General features: G+C 29.8%; 3 protein-coding genes across 3 annotated transcripts; all 3 read left to right on the top strand.

The window, feature by feature from the left end:
* Positions 1–8,807: 8,807 nt before the first annotated feature.
* LOC113366390 (ribonuclease Oy) lies at positions 8,808–16,360 on the top strand. Its single transcript, XM_026607989.1, has 3 exons — positions 8,808–9,029; positions 14,624–14,925; positions 15,688–16,360. Exons 1-3 carry the CDS (start codon positions 8,968–8,970, stop codon positions 16,206–16,208), a joined length of 885 nt encoding a protein of 294 aa, XP_026463774.1. The 5' UTR covers positions 8,808–8,967; the 3' UTR covers positions 16,209–16,360.
* A 1,223-nt stretch (positions 16,361–17,583) lies between these two features.
* Positions 17,584–18,513, top strand: LOC113365907 (coiled-coil domain-containing protein 134-like). Its single transcript, XM_026607445.1, has 3 exons — positions 17,584–17,779; positions 17,849–17,970; positions 18,079–18,513. The coding sequence occupies exons 1-3, from the start codon at positions 17,659–17,661 to the stop codon at positions 18,511–18,513; spliced, it is 678 nt and encodes a 225-aa protein (XP_026463230.1). The 5' UTR covers positions 17,584–17,658.
* A 697-nt stretch (positions 18,514–19,210) lies between these two features.
* LOC113367953 (barrier-to-autointegration factor-like) lies at positions 19,211–19,829 on the top strand. The gene is given in 3 exon segments (XM_026609522.1): positions 19,211–19,509; positions 19,590–19,656; positions 19,659–19,829. Coding segments are annotated over 3 exon segments (270 nt in total). The 5' UTR covers positions 19,211–19,383; the 3' UTR covers positions 19,736–19,829.
* The last annotated feature ends 1,680 nt before the right edge of the window (positions 19,830–21,509 follow it).

The following is a 21,509-nucleotide window of genomic DNA, read 5'->3' as shown; positions in this document are numbered from 1 at the left end:
TTTCTAATGATATGATGCAACATTTTCGCGAAGGACTTTGTTCTTAGACCGTACACGTGACTTTGATAGTTTATATGCATATCATTGTGCTTCTCAAATTTATCATTGCAGAGACTTTTTTATGTAGAATTGTAATGAATAATTTTCATTTACTTCACAACCGGAGATGCTCAAGACATGCTGGTACATTCATGGCTTATTTTTATTTGCTTTCCGACTTTAAGAGCTGCATTATTCCACATTTATAAATAGTATACAAGATGTCATGGAATTTAGAACATGTACAGTCATATTAATCAGAAGAGTTAATTAATGAATATAATTTAATAATGTAATGTCAATCTTGTTGAATAATTTAGGTATGTTTGCTTATTATTGGGGGACGAATTATGTACACGACGGTCGAGAACATTTCGGTGGTGAATGATTTATAAAGTTGTTCGTAATATACTTCGATGTTCGAAATTTATTCATTAAGAATTATGAGTTCTTCCTATATAGAAGTTGATGTATACTATAACTTATGTGAAGTTATATTTTTTTATAATTCTCTATATTTGGGACATGCTGTATAATTACAAATATTTTTCCATCCAGATCGACTTGTGCTTTACCAGTTTATTTTGTTTAAATTTCTCAAGGGGAATTAAATTACGAATACACAGAATGAATAATCGGATTTCAAAAATATTTAGACACAACACATATAATTGTGACGTCGAATATGGCAATATTAGCGCTTTGTATAAATTTTCTCTACCATGAAATTCTTCGATTTCCAATAGTTCGCGCAATATATAGATTATGTTTATTTCTGTTACAAACATTCTTTATATATTTATTTTTGAACGATTATCTAAACTACTGGTACAACGTTGATTTACATGATAGTCGATAGAAAATTATTTCCCATTAATAACTGACTACGTCGAGACATTAAAAAATGGACTAACACGTGTCAACATGATTTCGTTTTAAAAAATGCTATTTTTCTTGTATTGTTCCGTTACGTAATATACCACGGTTTTCTCTTGTTAAGAAACATTATGGAGAATAAGGAAAGTTCAAAAAAAATTGTTCAGGAATATTTTTAAATATAAATGACCCAACAATAGATAGGAAAAAATCTGTATTGTGTGTATGTCATCTATACGGGGACCTATCTGCATGTTACTTAATGCTAACAATAAAGTTTATCACGTATTCCTTTATGAATATACTGTTATGACTTTTTTTCAAATGACTCATCGTCTATAAATTTTACGTATGGTCAAGGGGCATTGTGAATAGATTTTTTTGACATGGGCTGGATTTCTAGGAAATATCTAGATCGATTTGTTGTGGTGTTTGGTTTTTCATAGATAACTTTCGTAGCAATTATTTACCTTTTATACAATTCAGCTCGGTTATCAGAGGAAATTTATTTTAGTCGTGTATAAAATGTATCTTGTATAGTAGGGAGTGCTATATGTTCTATACAACTTTAAAAATATTTGAGAATCTTTAAATGCAATAAAGCAATACCTTTCATATCATAAATTATATGCAATTGTGTGTCAATTGTTTGTTTTTATAAGATAATTGAACTGATTGCTATAACGACATTCGTAAGATATCTACTTGCGATTGTTGTGCAACTAACATTGGTCTTTTCTTGCATAGTAAACGTGTGGTATATAAATGTATACGAAATATGAATTCAAATTGATTAAATAAATAATCAATTCATAAAGCTATTTTTAACCAGAAACTCCACAAAATATTTATTGAATCCATGATTAATGCTAAAACAAATTGCATTAGCTCATTTTATACAAAACCACTTTCATAACAAAAAGGTAACACAATGGATACATTAATTTGTTCCCAAATAGCTTTTGTCGTGGCCAACAGTAAAACATATTAACGTACGTTTACCTGTACGTGGAAATTGTCCGACGAATTGAGTTAATGTGTGTGTGAGCGAGTGTTTGTTCAAGAGAGGTAAAATGCGATCATATGTATGCATTACGTCATTACATATTTATTCGCGTAAAACATATCCAGAAATTCTATGAATCATAATTCATTCAATTATTGGTTAGTCATCAGTCGCTGCCCTGGCACCGTTCGCTCCGTTGTCAGTGAGCTGCATTTAGAGAGAGAGATTCCTGGAGGCCGGCTAGTATGCAATGCTGAAAGTACTAGATAAACCGTTGCTGAATACAAAGTCACAAAGTGACGCATTGGATTTGATTATTTCACGTCATTTGCTCACTAGTTCTGCTTAATGATTGCATTATTGTAGAACAAGCTACCTCTAAACAGAATTAATTCAATTGGCAATACCTATGACACGGTTGATAGCATATTGGGAAACTTTGAGAATTGATTTGCAAAAATCCGCTTATTCATAATTGTTTTGATTAGTTGTATTGATTGCTGGCAGTGACTATATCAGTATGAATTGTTAACTGCGATAACTTTTTATTTACAAATTTACTACTTTATCAGTAATGCATGCAAACAATCATTGGCACGTAATCAAAAAATTCAGTGATACGTTCGACTTCCCAGAACTCAAAACAGTATTGTATATTTATCAATTTGTAATCAAAATGTTTCGACAAACTTCTTGATCGATAAGCCCTATTTTATTGTTTTGGAAAATACCGCACGCCTTCTTATATTAGTAAGCGTGCTTGAAATGTTATTGAACATATGTAATTCACCAATTATGCTTACAATGTCCACGAAAAGAGTCTTGGACATAATTTCAATACGTACTGTTTTGCGTCACCCGACGACGTCGGTCGATTACAGAAAAATTTCCACTCTTGGCTCGTGTAAGTATGCGTGTTTTTTCCCGTAGGTTTACGTCTACGTGTACAGTTTGTAGAAATTTTGCGAGATGAGATTATGGGGAGATTGATCCGTGGGTCGTTCGCGTCTCTTTCTCTTTTCGCAGCGCTATTAATAGGTCGAGGTTGTTTCGATTATAAATAGCCGGCGAGAAACATCGCACGACGCTCGTGGAAATGCGCCATGTCCATGAAACCAAGAGCACACCATCGACTTCACTTCTTTGTCTTTAGCCAAAAACGCATCGGCAAATGTGCCATCTCATTGATGCGCCTTGCGTTGCGGAGCATCAAACTGCTCTTGTGCCTTGGGCCTGTCATTCCGGCACGTCACATGTGGCTGTTTTGTATATAAATGCGAGCATACTTATTTATTATCTGCGCCCCAAGCGGTTTTAGAGCAGTCAAGACAAAGACGACCGCGTGATTTTACAGCCGATGCCTATAAAATACGCATTTCAAGCGTTTATTGCACAAAGATAGCTTTGACTAACAGAGCTTTTAAATTTACAGCTCAGCTTTTTAAATACGGCGATGCAGAGAGAGCTATCTAAAATTAATTTTAGAAAGAAATACTTATCAAGTTATCCAGTAATGCATAGATTAAATCTAAAAATAATGGTGGAAGATGCTTGTAGTAGGTAAATGGAACAGATGCACTTTAAGCTACTGATGTATCAATTAGTTCTTATTTTTGCTACTAGTCGGACTTGTATAATACTGTATACTATCAATATATAATCATCAATACAAATATTAAATATACGTCAAGTTCAAACGAGATGGCAGTAATTTCTCACTCAATTATGAGCTTTTAAGTGCTTCCTAGAGCTTTGGTGATTTTGTGACTATTTTCTCGATATTGCAGTTAATTTTCATTACTTTTGTTTATTTAAACTTTGAAACCGTAATCGTGAACAACATTTCTAGGACCACTGTAAAAAATGATGACACAATTGCTACAAGTTCACAAGAGCAATTGTGTCATTATTTTTTACTGTGGTCCTAGAAATGTTATTCACGATTAAGACAATTGTTCAACTATGAACTTAGAATTTTTTAAAATCGGTCGACTTTCAGAGGCTCTTCTTTGCAAAGAAATTTAGTAAAGGGTGTTAGAAAGATAAAAACATAATAGGAAAAAAAACGAATAAAAATAAAAACTAAAAAATAGTCCCATAACTGCTAACGCACTCAAAGGTTTTTGTTTCGCTTAAGCTCTTGATATATTCCTAATTTTTTTACTGTAAAATTGCGATAGATGGATAGTGGATATGTTTTTCATGGCTAGCGTGAACGTGAAATTTTGTTTTTCTAATTTTTTTCATATTGTGTATTACTACACACTCTGTATAAATAATAAAGTATATTTATAAAATATGAGTAATAAAAGTTTAAAAATTCACATCTTAACCTATTTGTATGAATATTTATAAACAAAGAGTTCAATGCATTTATTTTTTATAGAAGAGTTCATTTCTTTTTTATCGTTGAATATATTTTGCTCATCAAAGAGTTCATTTCTTTCTTATCGAAGAGCATATTTTTACTCATCGAAGAGTTCATTTATTTCTTATCGAAGAGCACAATTTTACTTATCCAAGAGTTTATTCCTTTCTTATAGAAGAGCTTATTTTTACTTTAAAGAGCTTTTCATTTCAACATAATTTTTCTAAATATTTTTTCCAGTTGCATTAAATCTGTCTATCTTGACGTGATTCACAGAATAACCCCGCAAAGTTATCACTGAATAATTGGTATTTCAGACGATCATATGGTTTTCACGAAGCGACATATGAAAACGTGTGCGCATATATACCCGATGCGTCCAGCCGACTTGTTCAGTTCGGTTCGTGCCTGTCGCGTCCGCCTGCGACGACGCGGCAACCGGCATCGGTCTGTCGAAGTCGGGAACGTTCGAGAGTACACGCAGCCCGTCTACCACGGGGTAGGGTGAATTCGACTGATCTTGATACGCGATCATTGCTCTTCATCAGTTTGCTTCGAAACGTCTACTTGAGAGGACGAAACTTTCTCCTCATATAAAAAGAAAATGACAAATAGTTTTGGACAATTTTGGATAATTTAAATTTTTATTGAAATTAATTTAAATAAAATTTATTGTTTGTTTATAGTGGCAGTTGCTGAAAAATGTGATAGTGTGATTTATGGCTGGCTCTGGTGGATTATGTGCGTAGTAATGTTTTAGTGGATATTTTTTTAAATTGATTTTCTAGTTTCAAACAGCTGTTGGGATTATTCTATGCTGATTTAAGAAATACTTATGTGTTTTTTGTTTAAAAATATAATTATAAAACAAATTTTCAGATATTTGAAATATTGCTGTAAGTACATTTGAAAAGAGAGATCATCATTTAGTCATTGATATCAATTCAAAATTTTATATCATTAACTTATAAAAAAGCTTCACGATATAACCCGCATATATTTATTGAATTCTCATTAAATCGCTTTATTTGATAAATTATTGAAACTGGTGCCTTGGATACATTAATCACCATTGTGACTAAATTATTGATAAATTCTCTATAATTCATAATTTAATATGACTCACATCATGATATCGGCATTTCCTTTATTGTATAAAATTTTACATCATATATTGAAATTACTTATTTGAATTATTGGTAATTTGCGGCTCACGTTATGTATATTTGCTATTGACAAATAATTTATTCACAATTTCAGTCAAAATTGTATGAAATCATCGGATCCATTAAAAATACTTTTTATGCTACGGATCACACGAGATTACATCGAAGGTTTTTTGTGCAAAAAATACCGGCTAATCAAACTGTTTTCTATTATCTTTTTGTGTAATATCTCTATTCGTCCTTGTCCCCATTCTGCAAATTTGAACGCGTCTATGTGTCAGTACAAATTTTGCACAGTGTCTGTATGTACATTATACAGGGCTGTCTATTGATATATTGCGAATATTTATAAACAGTTCTATAAACGTACAATTGTTCATTTTATATCGTTAAAAGCTGTTAATTTTAAATGATGTATAAATTAATAAGGAGAGTAGGACAAAGAAAGCTGTGCTCGTATAAAGAGTGCACCATATCGCACTTTGAAATATTCAGGACGACGTAGAGTGGAACAAGGTTGAAGCATTAATAATTATTCTATAAGGCAACTCATTCTCTATATTGCTAATCATTCTAATATATATCGTCTTCTTAGATACATCTATTCCCTGAAACAATAACAAATATTTAAGAAATTTTGAATTTGCATTTCGTCACTGGATTTCATGATACATAATTTTTTACTTATAATCGCATACTTTGTCCCTCGTTAGCATTCACTGACGTGTCTTGAATGATTTTCGCATTGGGTATTGCACTTTAGCGGCGGCGCCTGCATCCGATGCTCGCGGCTGTAGTATAAGGTATTGTTTCTCAAATATTTTTATTATTATAACTGAATTTATAATATTAAAATGAAAATTGGAAAATAGTGAGTACACAGGATATAAGGAATGAAACGTGAAGGTGAAAGGATGTATATTAGTTATTAGTTTCTGGAGATTGATTGAGTTATACTTCCATAAACGATTTAACTTTAACAGTTTTAAGACTGTGATTACTGCTAATACTAAAACTGCTAATATGTAAAACATTTGAAATTTATCAAGGTATTTCTTGGAATTTTAAAGATTTTTATAAGCAGTGCTCAGTATGTTCCAGATTAAATTATTTTAAATCAGCTGCTTTCAGAAGCGTCAAATTGAATTAGAGAATTATAATTCGATGATTTATTGCAATATCGCTTTCTGCCTTATCATAGCTCGTTTTGTTTCCCGCTGTGTTTGTGTTGTTTCGTAGCAATAGCATTCGGGAGGTGCATGTGTGGTGGATGACCGACGTTTCGCGCATTTTAAATGTTTCCACAAGGTCAGCAGACGGTCGACGATCGTCTTGTGGCGATCTTTTGCGAATTAATGACTGGCCTTGTGCGCCAGTCGAAACGGATGCTCAATACAAAATTTTAATTCGGCACACCGCCACGACAGACCCAGAACCTGGTAACATTGTTGATGGACCAGTGAAACTGTCGAAACCAAAAGTTCAACTGTTCGTGGATATTGTTTATTTATAAAAATATGTTTATGTAAATGTGTCTATGTATAATAAAATGATATTCAAATATGTATTTATACTATCTATGAAATATTTGAGATACCATTTCAGATATGGGCAAACTGCATCTGTTTACTTAAAGGTGAGAATTCCTTCATGAAATTGTTTTATATTCATTTCTTACACAAATATGTGAATAACAAAATATGTCTTAAGGTATGAATTGCAGCTGTTCACCGAGATGAACAAAGACAAGATTATGATATGCGGCAGCTGAAGTTTAAACATTTGCGACATTGCGCGCTATACAGGCGCCAAGGCTTTACTTTTCTTAGTCAGGTACCTGAAGTAGCGCGCGATGTTGCAGAAACGAGCTGCAGGTAAAAAGAAATTGGTCCAAGCAGGTAAACAAAGAAAGATAGGTTGAATGAATCGGTGTTCCATGTATATTGTACTTCATCAGGTGCTCTGGTAGTTTAAATTCCCGGCATCTGTTGGAGTGCACATAATGTGCTGACACCCGTCGACGTTCGAGTTGAAGCTGGTTTAGTTGAAGATATTGACGCTAGATAGAGTCACAAGTCAGGTTTGTGCTACGGAAGGTTGTCGCTGGATGGTGCTACGTTTTCTCGGCGTAGACGACCAATAGCGTCACGAAGGTTCTCCCGACCAGGGCTTCTTAAACTTTTTTATATAGCGACCCCCTTCAAGCTTAGGAAATTTTAAACGACCCTACTCCATATAATAGAATATATATTATCCGTAGATGTAGATGTAATATCGCACTATTTTACGATGTGATTAAAATAAGGATTGAAGAATATGTACCTATTCATGTCACATATATATATATATATATATATATATATATATATATAATTGGAAACGATGACATAAAACTATATTATATATATATATATATATATATATATATATATATATATATTCAACAAACAAAATAAACTTTTGGAACAATTTCTTTATAAGAAAACATAGAACTATATCTATATAATCAATAGAAAAAATAAACTTTTGTAACATTGTTTTTAATGAAAACATATTATTAACATGAAACAATATATTAAAGTGACGGATGTGATTGTTTCTTTTTACACAAATAATTAAATCTAGGCAGATAGAGTTAGTGCAGATCGTAATAAATTTTCAACGTTTATTAAAGTTGAACGGTATTTTGATTTTATGAAAGTTAATGTGGAAAAGGCTGATTCACATAAATATGTTGCACAAAATGGTAGTAATTTGTGTATTGCCATTTCCGATAGTAGGGGATATTCTGATTTGATTTCTATTTAAAATTCATGCACAGGCACTCGAAAAAATCTGAGCGCAAGGTAGTACCACTTGTTAATTCGGCAAATTTCTTCCATTTTAATTGAAAATGGATTGCAAATCCATTGTTATGTATCGATATCATTGGGAAATGATTAACTATAATTTTTGTTATAGGAGTATCTTTTTTTGAAATATTGTTATTATTTATATACTCGTTAGTAAATGGAAACATTTCGAGCGATCCACCTTCCACTCTGTTTTTCCAAATAAGAATTATTTTAACAAAGGCCTCAAGTTTGTTTCTTAACATAAACATATTAACGCAGACTCCCTGCATTGATAAATTTATATCATTGAATTTATAAAAAAATATCGGCCAAATAGCATAGCTTGAGAAGCCATAAATTATCGTAAAAATAATCGGCCTAATAATACTAATTTTAAAATTTTGTTTACAATGATTGAAAAGTATCAGATCTTGGCGACTCTTTCTCAGGAGTCCCGCAACCTCCCTGGGGGTCGCGACCCACACTTTAAGAAGCCCTCCCCCCGACGATCCGTTCCCGTGTTTGTATGTGTGCGACGCCTGCATTACCTATCCGTAGCCATGTTTGCAGTCGCAGACCAGCTGATGATGTCTTTCAACTTTAGTCACTATGTTATTGCTTACCGCATAAGATCAGTGGGAAAATTAATGTAGCCAGTGTGTTAATTATATTTTTAAAATGACGGGGGATTCAATTTCATACATTGTGTTGTTTTTATTGGTTTTCTTTTTAACTACAAGGTTAGTACAATTTAAGTTTATCCGCATAAGATCGATATTTTTAGAAGGTCGTCTACTTACGTACATACTGTGTTGTTAGTGATATTTTTTTAACATCGCATTGACATATGTGCGCGAGCCTAATGAATTAAACAAGTTGAATGCCCAATTTAATGAAATTGAATAATATGTGCTTCTAGAATCTTATGCAATCAATTCTTTAATTTTATTCTTTTTGTTTAAATGATGTATTTTAATGTCTCACTGTTTTGACAATTTCAATTTATTAATAATAAAAATATTTATTTATTTATTTAACGCCCATCACAACAACACAATTGAATATAGTATAGAATAATTTTTTTTTTACAAATCATAGATCACATTTAACACTTACATATCTTTGAAATTAAGTTGAATTTTAAGTGTATATGTCTATACTAAATCTTACAATTTAGTTTATTTTATCTTCATGGCTTTCTTTAACTATAGAATTTTTTATATCACTTGTTTCTTACATATTAGTATACTTGCCTTAAAAAATATATTACTATTTTATTTGTTTTGTAATTAAAATAGCGGAATATTTAAATATAATTACCAGAAATGCGCAAAATGAACAATAAAATCATTATCTATAATTTCTTTAAACAGAAAAAATACAGATAACATGTGCATATATTTATATGAAGCTAATAAAGATATAGATAATATTAAAAATAATTTTATTTATTTGAAATGTAATCGTTTTGTGCTTATTTGATACTCCATAATTTAAAACATTTTTCGTATGTATTGTATAGATAATATTCGAAGGTAAACAATATTCGAAGTATTTTGGAATTTATTGTAAAATTTAACCAGTATCAACTTTTTGATCAAATTTAGTTAAATGAAAATCTTTATGGAATTGTTTTCTGGATTCCCTAATCCTTGGATATTGTATTGAGTTTAAATCTATAACTAGGATATATTGATTATAGAAATTATTTTTACGGAATGTCATATACACAAATCATTTTTGATAGTACAATCAACGTAATTAACTTGTCGGCGTCTGGAAGTTGATAATCAAATTTATTTCTCAATTTATACTTCTCATATATATTCAATCCAATTTTGTTTTAAGTATTTTATTTAACAGATTAAGCTCAATTTTCACCTCTGTAATATAAGTAACTTACATATCATCTTCATAGCAACGAGTGTCTATTTCTGTCATGGTTTTTATTCTCTATATGTATTTAATTTAAGAATTTTGCGTAAAAAACTATAAGGTTATTATTACCCACAAAAAGTGGGTTTAGCTCATCAAAACGAAAGTATAACATCAATTTCAGACTCTGCTATTCGATATAACAGTGTCAAATACACATTTGAAAGTTATGTTCTGTATTTTTGTCACGTTATCTAATACGTTGCTTTCTCAGCACTTTCGATATCATGCATGTGAAATAAACAAATAAACCTACATTTCTCAGTGCATTTTATTTGTTGTAGCATTTGCATTTTTGATTAAATGTTCATAATTTAATAATTTCAATTATAAGTCCTAATTATATTCATTAGTACAAATATTATGAGCCAGTGGGTTATCTTGTTTTCGTACATGACTCGTGATAATGATTGTGTAAACAGTATCGCGCAAGTGTCGGCGATTCGGCGTATGCCAGATTAGTTGTAATTTAAATTTAAATATGTACAATGACGGTTTTTATGAAGAAAGCGATATCATAACATTTACATATTCAATAAGGATATTTCTCACAAGTTTCTAAATAAAAAATATAATAAAACACCCCGTTAAGGTATAGTCATATGTGAGAGAGCGTATTATGCGAGATATAACATGTTTAGAAGTGCAAGTATGTAATCGTATTAAGCATAGTAGGCCTTAGGAATGAGTTCTCTGACAGTTCTAGTACTTTACATATTTTCGAAACTTTTGGGAAAATAAAGATGGTCTAAAAACTTTTCCTAATTTGATGTCATGCATTTACCATAAATCTAGAAGATAACTATTCAAAAGAAAAATGTATACCACATTGTCTCAAAAATAAAACTGTACATTAGTCCAAAATATAATTTTTGTGCTATTCAAAAATTTAATCTGAAGTCGTCAACATAAATACTTCATTTATTTTATATAATCTAAAGTTTTTTTAGTTATTGTACATGAAGCTAAGGTTCTCTATAATTTGTTGGTTTTCTTTTAAATTTGTGGTGAATGTGGTATAAGTTGTCGTCTATAGATACTAATAAATTCTGAATAACAAAAGCGGAAATATTTATATGCACATATTTATATTATTAAAATTTTATAATAAGAATTACGCTATGCATAATTTTCTGGTATGAAAAGACCAGATGCTAAATTTGTTCCAAAGTCATTGGGACATAGGAATCTGTTTAGAATATTAATGAAAAAATTGCAATTTAAATGGAAGTAGGAACGTTTGCCAAAAATTCTCTCATAGATATGGATAAACAGAATTACAACATTGTCTAACAAATATGTGCCCAAATATTTTAAGAGGTAATATTCCTCTGTTTTATTTTGGATCTTTGTTGTCTTCACAAGTTGCATAAAATATAGATGCAAATGAATACGGATGTTTATTATTAATATGTCGTACCATGTTTCCGACACAGATGCATTTGAAAATATAATTGTTCTCTATATAATGCAATGTTTTATGTTTGATATTCATCACAATGGCATTATTACGCAGCAATAATAGCGAACAAGTGCGAATTCAACTGCATTTATGTTTTAATACTGAACAATACGATTTCTTTGTTTTAATTTGCTTAAAAACCCGAATCATATTTGTTAAATTCATTTGAACGATTAAATATAAATAAAACGCCGGCATTCATCATGTAATTATATTTTTCAACACTCCTTAATTATTTACTTAAGTCAATGACCTAATGTACAAATTGAGTTGATGACAGTTGATGGCAATGGGTATTTTAAAAGTTGCTAAATATTAATTCTTTTTGATTAAAGTCTATTATTTTTAAAAATTGGGTTGATATTTTTCTGTTTTGGAAATATTTTTATGTAATACGATACACATCAACTTAGTACTATTTAAATATTTCATTTGCATATAATGAAACGATTATATTTGAACCTAATTGTTTGTTTGCGTCAGTCGCAATTTAAATTTTAAATAGGTCCAGCTTTATTGAAATACCGATACTAATATATTAAAATTTATGTTTCTCTTTGACTACTACCATTTAACTAAAATTATAATTGAATATAACTATCACCAAGTATACTATAAAACGTGTTCATATCAGCAATTGTGGTACAGTACTGAGTAATAAGGGAACGAAACTGTAATATGTTATTATAAGGAAAAACATAAAAAGTTAGAGCACTTATTTTTAGTGATAACTAGCACGCAACCAAACATGTAGAATACATTATTTTGCCCCGTATTGACGTCGTGTTATGTTTTATATAAGGCCTGTCGTAATTTTTGCTTATTTTATTCCAAGTAAAAAATATGAAACATAAACGTGTAATGTATCTGGTTTATCGTGTTTAAGTTCTTTGTCCGTCGAACTTTATTGTTAATGGAGAGAATTCATAGAATTCATTCAGTAAGATTCTGCTGTAGTATTATATTTCCTTAAAACTAAGTAATATTATGTGAGTTCGTAGTACTATTATATTCATTCTATTTCTCTTGAATATAGTTGTTATATACACTACTATATATAGTATATACTATTATATACACTCGTAGTACTATTATATATATTACATTCATTCATTTACTAGTATTTACTATTATTCGATTTTACTAGTATTTATTATTATTTACTACACTCGAAGTACGATTACTTATATACTTTCATTCTACTAATATATACATTGGTAGTACGATTATGTATCGTTCGTAGTACTATCATATTCAATGATTTTATTATTATATATAGTTGTAGTACATTTATATACCTGCAATCGTAGTACGATTATATACATTCATTTTACTATTATATACAATGATAGTACGATTATGTACATTCGTAGTACGATTATGTACTAAAATTTGTGTATGTGCGTAGTATTATCACATTCAATGATTTTACTATTATATATAGTTTTAGTACAGTTATATAACTACAATTGTGGTACGATTATATACATTCATTTTACTATTATATACACTGGTACGATTATGTACATTCGTAGTACGATTATGTACTAAAATTTCTAGTACGTTTATGTTTGTCCGTAGCACTATTATATTCAATGATTTTACTATTATATATAGTTGTAGTACAATTATATACCTGCAATCGTAGTACGATTATATACATTCATTTTACTATTATATACACTGGTGCGATTATGTATATTCGTAGTACGATTATGTACTAAAATTTCTAGTACGTTTATGTTTGTCCGTAGCACTATTATATTCAATGACTTTACTAGTATATATAGTTGTAGTACAATTATATACCTGCAATCGTAGTACGATTATATACATTCATTTTACTATTATATACAATGGTAGTACGATTATGCACATTCGTAGTAAGATTATGTACTAAATTTTGTAGTACTATCATATTCAATGATTTTACTATTATATATAGTTGTAGTACAATCAGTGGTGTTGTCGAGCCGGAACGCGCCGGAACATCGTTCCGGCAAATAATTTTTGGGCCGGAACGCGTTCCGGCAAAAATTTTTTTTTTAAAAAACGCTAATTTTTCAATTAATTTTTATTAAATGTTCCTATTATTGTAATAAACATACATAAATATGCACAAAATGGGTTTTGTAATGATTTTTGTTACTTTCCTTTTCGAACGGAACCGGTACAAACACGAGAACCGGTTTATGAACCGGTTTTTAAATTTTAGCGTTCCGGCAAAAAAAATATTTGCACAACACCACTGAGTACAATTATATACCTACAATCGTAGTACGATTATATACATTCATTTTACTATTATATACATTGGTAGTACGTTTATGTACATTCGTAGTACGATTATATACTTAAATTTGTAGTACGATTATGTATGTCCGTAGTACTGTCATCATATACCATTGTTTTACTTTATTATATATAGTTGTACAATTATATACCTACAATTGTAGTACGATTATATACATTCATTTTACTATTATATACAATGGTAGTACGATTATATACTTAAATTTGTAGTACGATTATGTATGTCTGTAGTACTATCATATTCAATGATTTTACTATTATATATAGTTGTAGTAGAATTATATATCAACAAACGTAGTACGATTATATACCTACTTTTGTAGTACGATTATGTAAGTCCGTAGAACTATTATATTTATTCATGCTACTATTATATATAGCTGCAGTACGATTACGTATGTCCAAGGTACTATTATATTCTTTCATTTTACTATTATATTCATTCATAATACATCTTATTTTCATTCATTATTATATTACATACCATAGTGGTACTATTTCATGGTAATCTTATTAATTGTACTAAATTATATAATATTATTAATTGTGAATCATGTAAAACTGAGTAAGAAATTTAAAGACGACTACAAGAAATTAATTATTGTTACTAATTCTTTCCCCTAGTTCTAGTCAAGATCCATCTTCTTCTTCACCGCAACATGAGGTTTCCAAACACGGCAAAGATTGGGACGTCTTGATCTTCACCCAGCATTGGCCAGCCACTGTGTGTTACCAATGGCGCGAACGAGAGACCAGCCACAGGTGTTCCATGCCATCCAACGACATCTGGACGGTGCATGGAATTTGGCCTACCAAATTGGGCACTATTGGACCAGCTTTCTGTAACGATACTTGGGCATTCGACCAATCGCAACTTGAACCCATTCAAGATCAACTGGATCGCTACTGGATAAATATCGAAAAAGGTAAGAAGATAGTAAAATAGTAAAATTTAAAGTTATTGACCAAAAGAAAATTAATGGGTTGGTTAATCAATTACATATTACTATTAAGATGATATCTAAGATGTTTTTGATTATATGGAGTATTTACAACGTGCAATTAAATCCTGAAGCTGCAAAATAAATATTTTTATTTCCTAAATGAATATGACAAATATTCTCCGCAAATAATTTCTGTGCCAAGTTCGACATTGACACGTGTTCAAACGCGGCGGTCTTAAAAACAACTGTTATATATTAATTTCGGCAATCAATTTTCGTACTAGATGTTACTAAGTGATTAAATATTTATATTTTTATACTTTTTGTATCTATATTTGATATCTTTATTAGAATTTTTTTCTCGATACGCTACGCTTTTATTCTTGATGATAATAATTCTTAGGAAAGTGTACATGGCATTGTATCAGATAGCATTCATTATTCACCACTTAATATCAATTCCCTATGACTCATGATTTAATCTTTGCATTATAATAAATGCATCTGAATGTAGTTCATGAGACATATTAATATATTTGTTACAGTATTTCGAATCTAAAATTAGTCCTTAAGAAACTAGGCATTAATATATCAGAAATTAATTAATCTATTTTTTAAAACTGCCACAGTAAAATATTTTACCAACCATGAAGACAATTAATTATTTTATTACCTTGAAGACTATATGTTAGCATTAATATTTTCCATATCATACAAATTGTTTAATAAATTATTATTTTTTAGATACTCCGCACAATTCCTTGTGGAAACACGAATGGATGAAACATGGTACATGTGCAGCTGTATTACCACAATTGAATTCGGAGAACAAATACTTTTCCCAAGGTCTGGAATGGCTGCAAGAATATTCAATGTCGAAGGTCCTCCAACGCGTAGACATACAACCAAATAACACATTTGATCCTGTTGAAATTTACTCTGGAGTAAAGAAAGTCCTAAATAAAAATCCTGCAATGGAATGCATGCATGATGTAAAAACAGGACTATCTTATATATTTGAAATAAGAATTTGTTTCGATAAGAACTTAAGGCTTACTGACTGTGATGGCATTAAGAGTCGTCTAAGACACTTAGGCGATGGTAAGATATTAACTAATTGTGATTTACACAAGCAGGTCATATATCCTGAGGTTATAGAAATGCCGAAAAAAGCGGTTTTACAAAAACAAGAAAATATATCATACAAATGGTCTATCTTTGATTTATATAAAATTATTTATTTTGTCCAATGGTTCACATTTTAGATGAATTATTGATCTTTCCAGTGCTAGTTTCTGTGATTTTCATATTAGGTGTAGATCGACCAATCAGTAACAGATTAAGTAGGAAATATCTAATGCTGTATTAAATTAATAGTACTTCAGCATTAAGAAATTGAAAACGATACGTATAGTGATTTATTTGTTTATTGCAGTTATATTTAGATTTAAATTTGATCGATTTTTCATAATATCTGAATAGATCCTAGAATTATTCTAAATAGTACATGCATAGTAATAAACTTTAACTATTTCAATCAAATAATAATCCTATTATTATATGATATCAAAATGTTGCTATACAAACGTTGATATATAAAATATCAATTTTGTATACAAAGTATGGTGAGTCGAGAATGGAATTGTCGAAAGAAATATTAGATGCTAAATTTTTGTATTTAGACAAATGTTATATACACATGTTGAGAAATGTGTTTTAACATTTTATGATGAACCATTTTGCAAATGATAGACTGATTTGTGAAATTTTGTAAAATAAAAATTTAGATTTATAAATTTATTTTATGTAAATATATATTTACATGCAAATTATGGTTGTTGTTTAATATGGAAAGATATATATATATATATATATATATATATATATATATATATATTCATTATTTATTATTCATTTCCTCAAGATCAATAGATCTATGGACTCGCATAAACGTGAACATAGTTTATAATAAACTGCTCTTGGTTGAAAATATTTGAATACATATCCATACATACATACATACATATATATATATATATATATATATATATATATATAATAACATTGTATGTAATGTGTTAAAAACAATGTCAGGCTTGTGCTGGTTAAAATATTTTATAAGTTCTTATAGAAGACCTCTAGAACAGTTCAATATACTCGTAAATATAAAATTTGAGACTGGTTGTCTCTAGTATAACAAAATATATAACCAAACGCATCAAATTGGTAAGGAATGTCTTTATATAATACATTTATGTACACATTTCAGTTGATTAATTCAGTTAATTGAAAAAATGTGGAGTTGTCGGTTAAACAGTTTTAATTCCAAAAGGCAATAATAGACTTACAAATGTTTGCCTCCAATTCATCTCCATCAATATGAAACCGAATATATTAAACATAAATTATCAATTCGAGTTAGTCGCAGCATCAAAAAATTTAAATTTGGTGCGAAATCAAGTGGCGCCGCCATCAATGACAGCAATCATCCGATGACAGCAAATAATTGTGTCGTTGGTAGCTGTGAATAATAAACCTGTAGTTATTTTGTTAAAGAAAAGGTTAAAAGATGTTTATAACAAAAACGCAGAAAATGTACACTAAATTACATCTAATTGAATGTATTATAGTATTTTAACACATCGAATTAGTTTTAAATATTGGGCAACAAAATATTCAGCAGAAAAATATTCTGTAATATATATATATGAAACTATGTACTATTTTATGAAAATATTTATTGTAGTTACTGTACTCAATAATGTTCAGTGCTCTGATAATAATGAGTCGAATGATATGAAAAATATCTTTGATTCGAAGAGTTCTACAGAATTATGTATCCTTTTTGAAACAAATACCCTATCTAATTTTATGGGATATAAAAGTTCCTTATAAATATGGCTAGATAAAAGATTATTCAAATTGAGGCGAGTAGATCATAAAAATGCAGTGGATAACATTAGAAAAATGGATAATTATGAAAAGCAATATAATATGGTGAAAATAGTCACAAACCAATTATTTACGGTAATTATGATCAATTCATTAAATTGCTCTAATAATGCTGCTTGAGGATAAAATTATTATGGTAATAATGACAATTATTACACACCAGTTTATATATATTATTTACAGACACTTAGAAATAGCAGAGCAACTCTGGAATCATCTGGATATATTCCTGGTATGACAGAGTTTCCAACAAACAAAACTACTTTAGAAGCTCTATCGAGCATGTTAGAAAATACAGCATTATTTGGTGATGTTATGCTTCATCTTCCGGACATAACACAACATTTGCTGTTTTTCAATAACCATTGGAAGGTTTTGTACGAATGGTGTTTAGGATTTGCTAATGAGTCAAAAGACTTGTTAGATAATAGTACTATTAAACTTTTTTCATTGGTTATTCAAGAAATGTATCCAGATAAAAGGAATGAGAATTATATTAATCCATATTGGAAGAGTGAAACTAAGAGAAAATATAATATTGAGAGTTCTAAGCAAAAACCTAAAGCTAAGAAGAAAATCAAAAAGGTCCTAGACTTTATAATGAATTATGAGATCTGAACTGTAAATAGGATTTTTATAAATTTATATAAATTTTGTACAACTACAATGATTTCACAATACAAATACAAAAAACACTGTATGTGATATACTTACATTTTATATTCAGGAACTGGAACAGTAGTAAATTAAGAATTCAATACAAAAATAGCTGCTTGATTCATACTCTAAAATCATGAAAATTCCATTTTCAAGAGAGTGTATAAGTCTTGTATTTACTCCTTTATAGTAAATAGAATACTATATTAATATAATAAATTTAAATATATGTTACTAAATTAAAAACTGTTTAATGCAGATGAAAATGATTCTTAAGTTTACAGACTACTATGTCTTATTCATATATTGGCGCCATTGTGTGCAACTATGAATGAGCTTTTTTGATGATTCTTTTTCTAAGCAGAGATATACATTATTTTTAATAAATTACTTTCATGGGTATACAAAACCGACGTAATTTGTGCAATTATAAATATGCGTTAATAAATTTTGAAAAGTCAAGGATAAAATATCGATTTATGAAGGTTATGTGTGGAATCGATATATAAGAAATGTTTTATCGATTATATTATGTATAAATGTTTATAATATTATTACTCACACCATTTTATATAAATCGTTTTTAAGAAGGTTTTTGCAAGTAATTAAAATTGAATCAAAGAATTTTATTAGAAATGAAAAAACATATTTCTCTCAAAGAGTTTCTATTTGTTGTGTTGGCATTTTGCTTCGCGGGCAACTTCCATTCTAGTCATCTCTATTTTAGATGTCAGTTCTCGAATAAGTTGTATTCGTTTGTGTTTTTATAACTAATTGATTCGTTCAGAAAATAAACACTTATCGCCGATTGCTTCTTCACAATTAATAAAAATGTCTAGTACTTCGCAAAAACATAGAAATTTTGTAGCCGAGCCTATGGGCAGCAAACCTGTGACAGATTTGGCAGGAGTCGGTGAAGTTCTAGGAAAAAGGCTTGTGGAAGCCGGCTTTGATAAAGTTAGTGCAATATTTAAGATCACATTCATTGTATTATATTGATTGTTATTTGTAATAATCGTTTTTATTTGCTATTCAAGGCGTACGTAGTATTAGGACAGTATCTAGTCTTAAAGAAGGATCAAGAATTATTCAGAGAATGGTTGAAGATACTTGCGGTGCAAATTCCAAACAAGCCGGAGATTGTTACCAATGTTTAAACGATTGGTGTGACGAGTTTTTATAAACATTTTAATAATAATATTTTAGATCATTATATTATGAAGTATAAGCTGTATGATATTCTGCTAGATTTTATATTGTAATTTATGAATTTTATGTAAGTTTATAATTGAAATACAAATTATTTTTAATACCTAATCGTCAAATGTAGTTTTATTTATTTGATTTGTGTTTGGTTCGAAAATAGGAGCCCATTTATAAATAAGCGATTACTCGTTACGTTCAAAAGCCGTCCGAAGCGTTTAGTAGGGGGTGCAAGGGAGACAACATAATAAATCAGTACGAGACAACGCTCTAGGCATTGAGAGAAGAAACCTTTGTTCGTTTCAGTGGTATGACTGCATGCTCAGCTAGTGAAAAAATTAGTTTATGATGTGTTCTGTTCATTTATAAATTATTGATTTATATTTTAATTTGTATTAGCATTGCACGAGTGTACGTGTTGTAAGTGAATAGTGTTTAATAAGCGTGTTTTGGTTATAAGCCAATATCACGCACAACATATTCAGTAAAGGATTGTAATGGTGGCCATGTCATGAGAATTCCGACTGCCATGGAAGATAGCTCAGTTTCACATCAGAACGGGCAGCTGGGAATGCAAGGAGGCCCTATAGTTAACAACAAACAAACAGACGAAACGAATCAGCCTTCGCAATATTCAATTCCCGGCATTTTACATTTCATACAACATGAATGGGCTCGTTTTGAACTGGAGAGATCTCAATGGGATGTGGATCGAGCTGAACTTCAGGTACTGTCATCGCATACTGTAGCATTTTTCATTTTTTGACGTTTCGTATGATTTAATTCATAAATGTAATGGATAATTATTTGGTAGCGTAATATTCGGAAATCGTATATAATTGGTAGTTTAAATTCATTGACCTTTGACAAAAGCCCATGAAGCGTTGACATTGTCAGTCGATCGGGTGTTTTGGCACATGTAATGATTTACATTTACACACATTGTTTGTTAGTCGAACATATGGTTTAAACATGCAATTATGAGATAATTCTTACGATAAAACCTATCTAAAACAGTTGATTTTACATAGGTAATAAATTTTATATTACGCGATGTAAAATAAAATGTTAGGGCACGACACATTCTTTTTACATAAGCCTCTGATTCATGGCAATTGTAACGTAATAAACAACAATATTTACATGATTTAATAAATTAGTAAACTTTCTCTTTCGAATTTAATCTGAAGAGTTGTCAGAAGCATTGCATGTGTGTATCATCTGCTTTATAAAATGACATTTCTTTATTATATATATATATATATATATATATAATATATATACATATGTATATTCATGTATATGTATGTTTATGTATGTACATACATATATAATTAAATTAAGTTTGTTATTCCGCAAACATTCTCCAAACTAGGGCGTGAAATTACAATAACCCAAGAAGCAATGTGACAAATGCCCGTTATTTAATTCTACATATGTCTATCTGTTCAAAGTGTGTTCATTTTGCAGTATTTGCAAAACATACAATTATAAATATATTTATATTTGAATATAGATATCAAAATATATGCTTACGCCTAAATATAGATATCAAAATATATGCTTACACAATTTTAATATAGAAAATGAGTCTATTCAATAATAACATAATCAATTTTCGTTCACATTCAAAATTAACGTTTTGAACAAATCTTAACATATTAAAGTTTTCTGTTTGCTAAAGATTTATTACAAGTTCCAGTTTATATGTATAAATCAGAAAAATCGATTTTGCGTACACTGCTGCTTGACAT

The sequence above is a fragment of the Ctenocephalides felis genome, unplaced genomic scaffold (assembly GCF_003426905.1).
Source record: "Ctenocephalides felis isolate EL2017-DRISC unplaced genomic scaffold, ASM342690v1 CF-g0.4_SCAFFOLD_01170, whole genome shotgun sequence".
Lineage (NCBI taxonomy): Eukaryota > Metazoa > Arthropoda > Insecta > Siphonaptera > Pulicidae > Ctenocephalides > Ctenocephalides felis.
The sequence above is the reverse complement of the archived record's forward strand: the minus strand, read 5'-3'. Positions and strand labels throughout refer to the sequence as shown.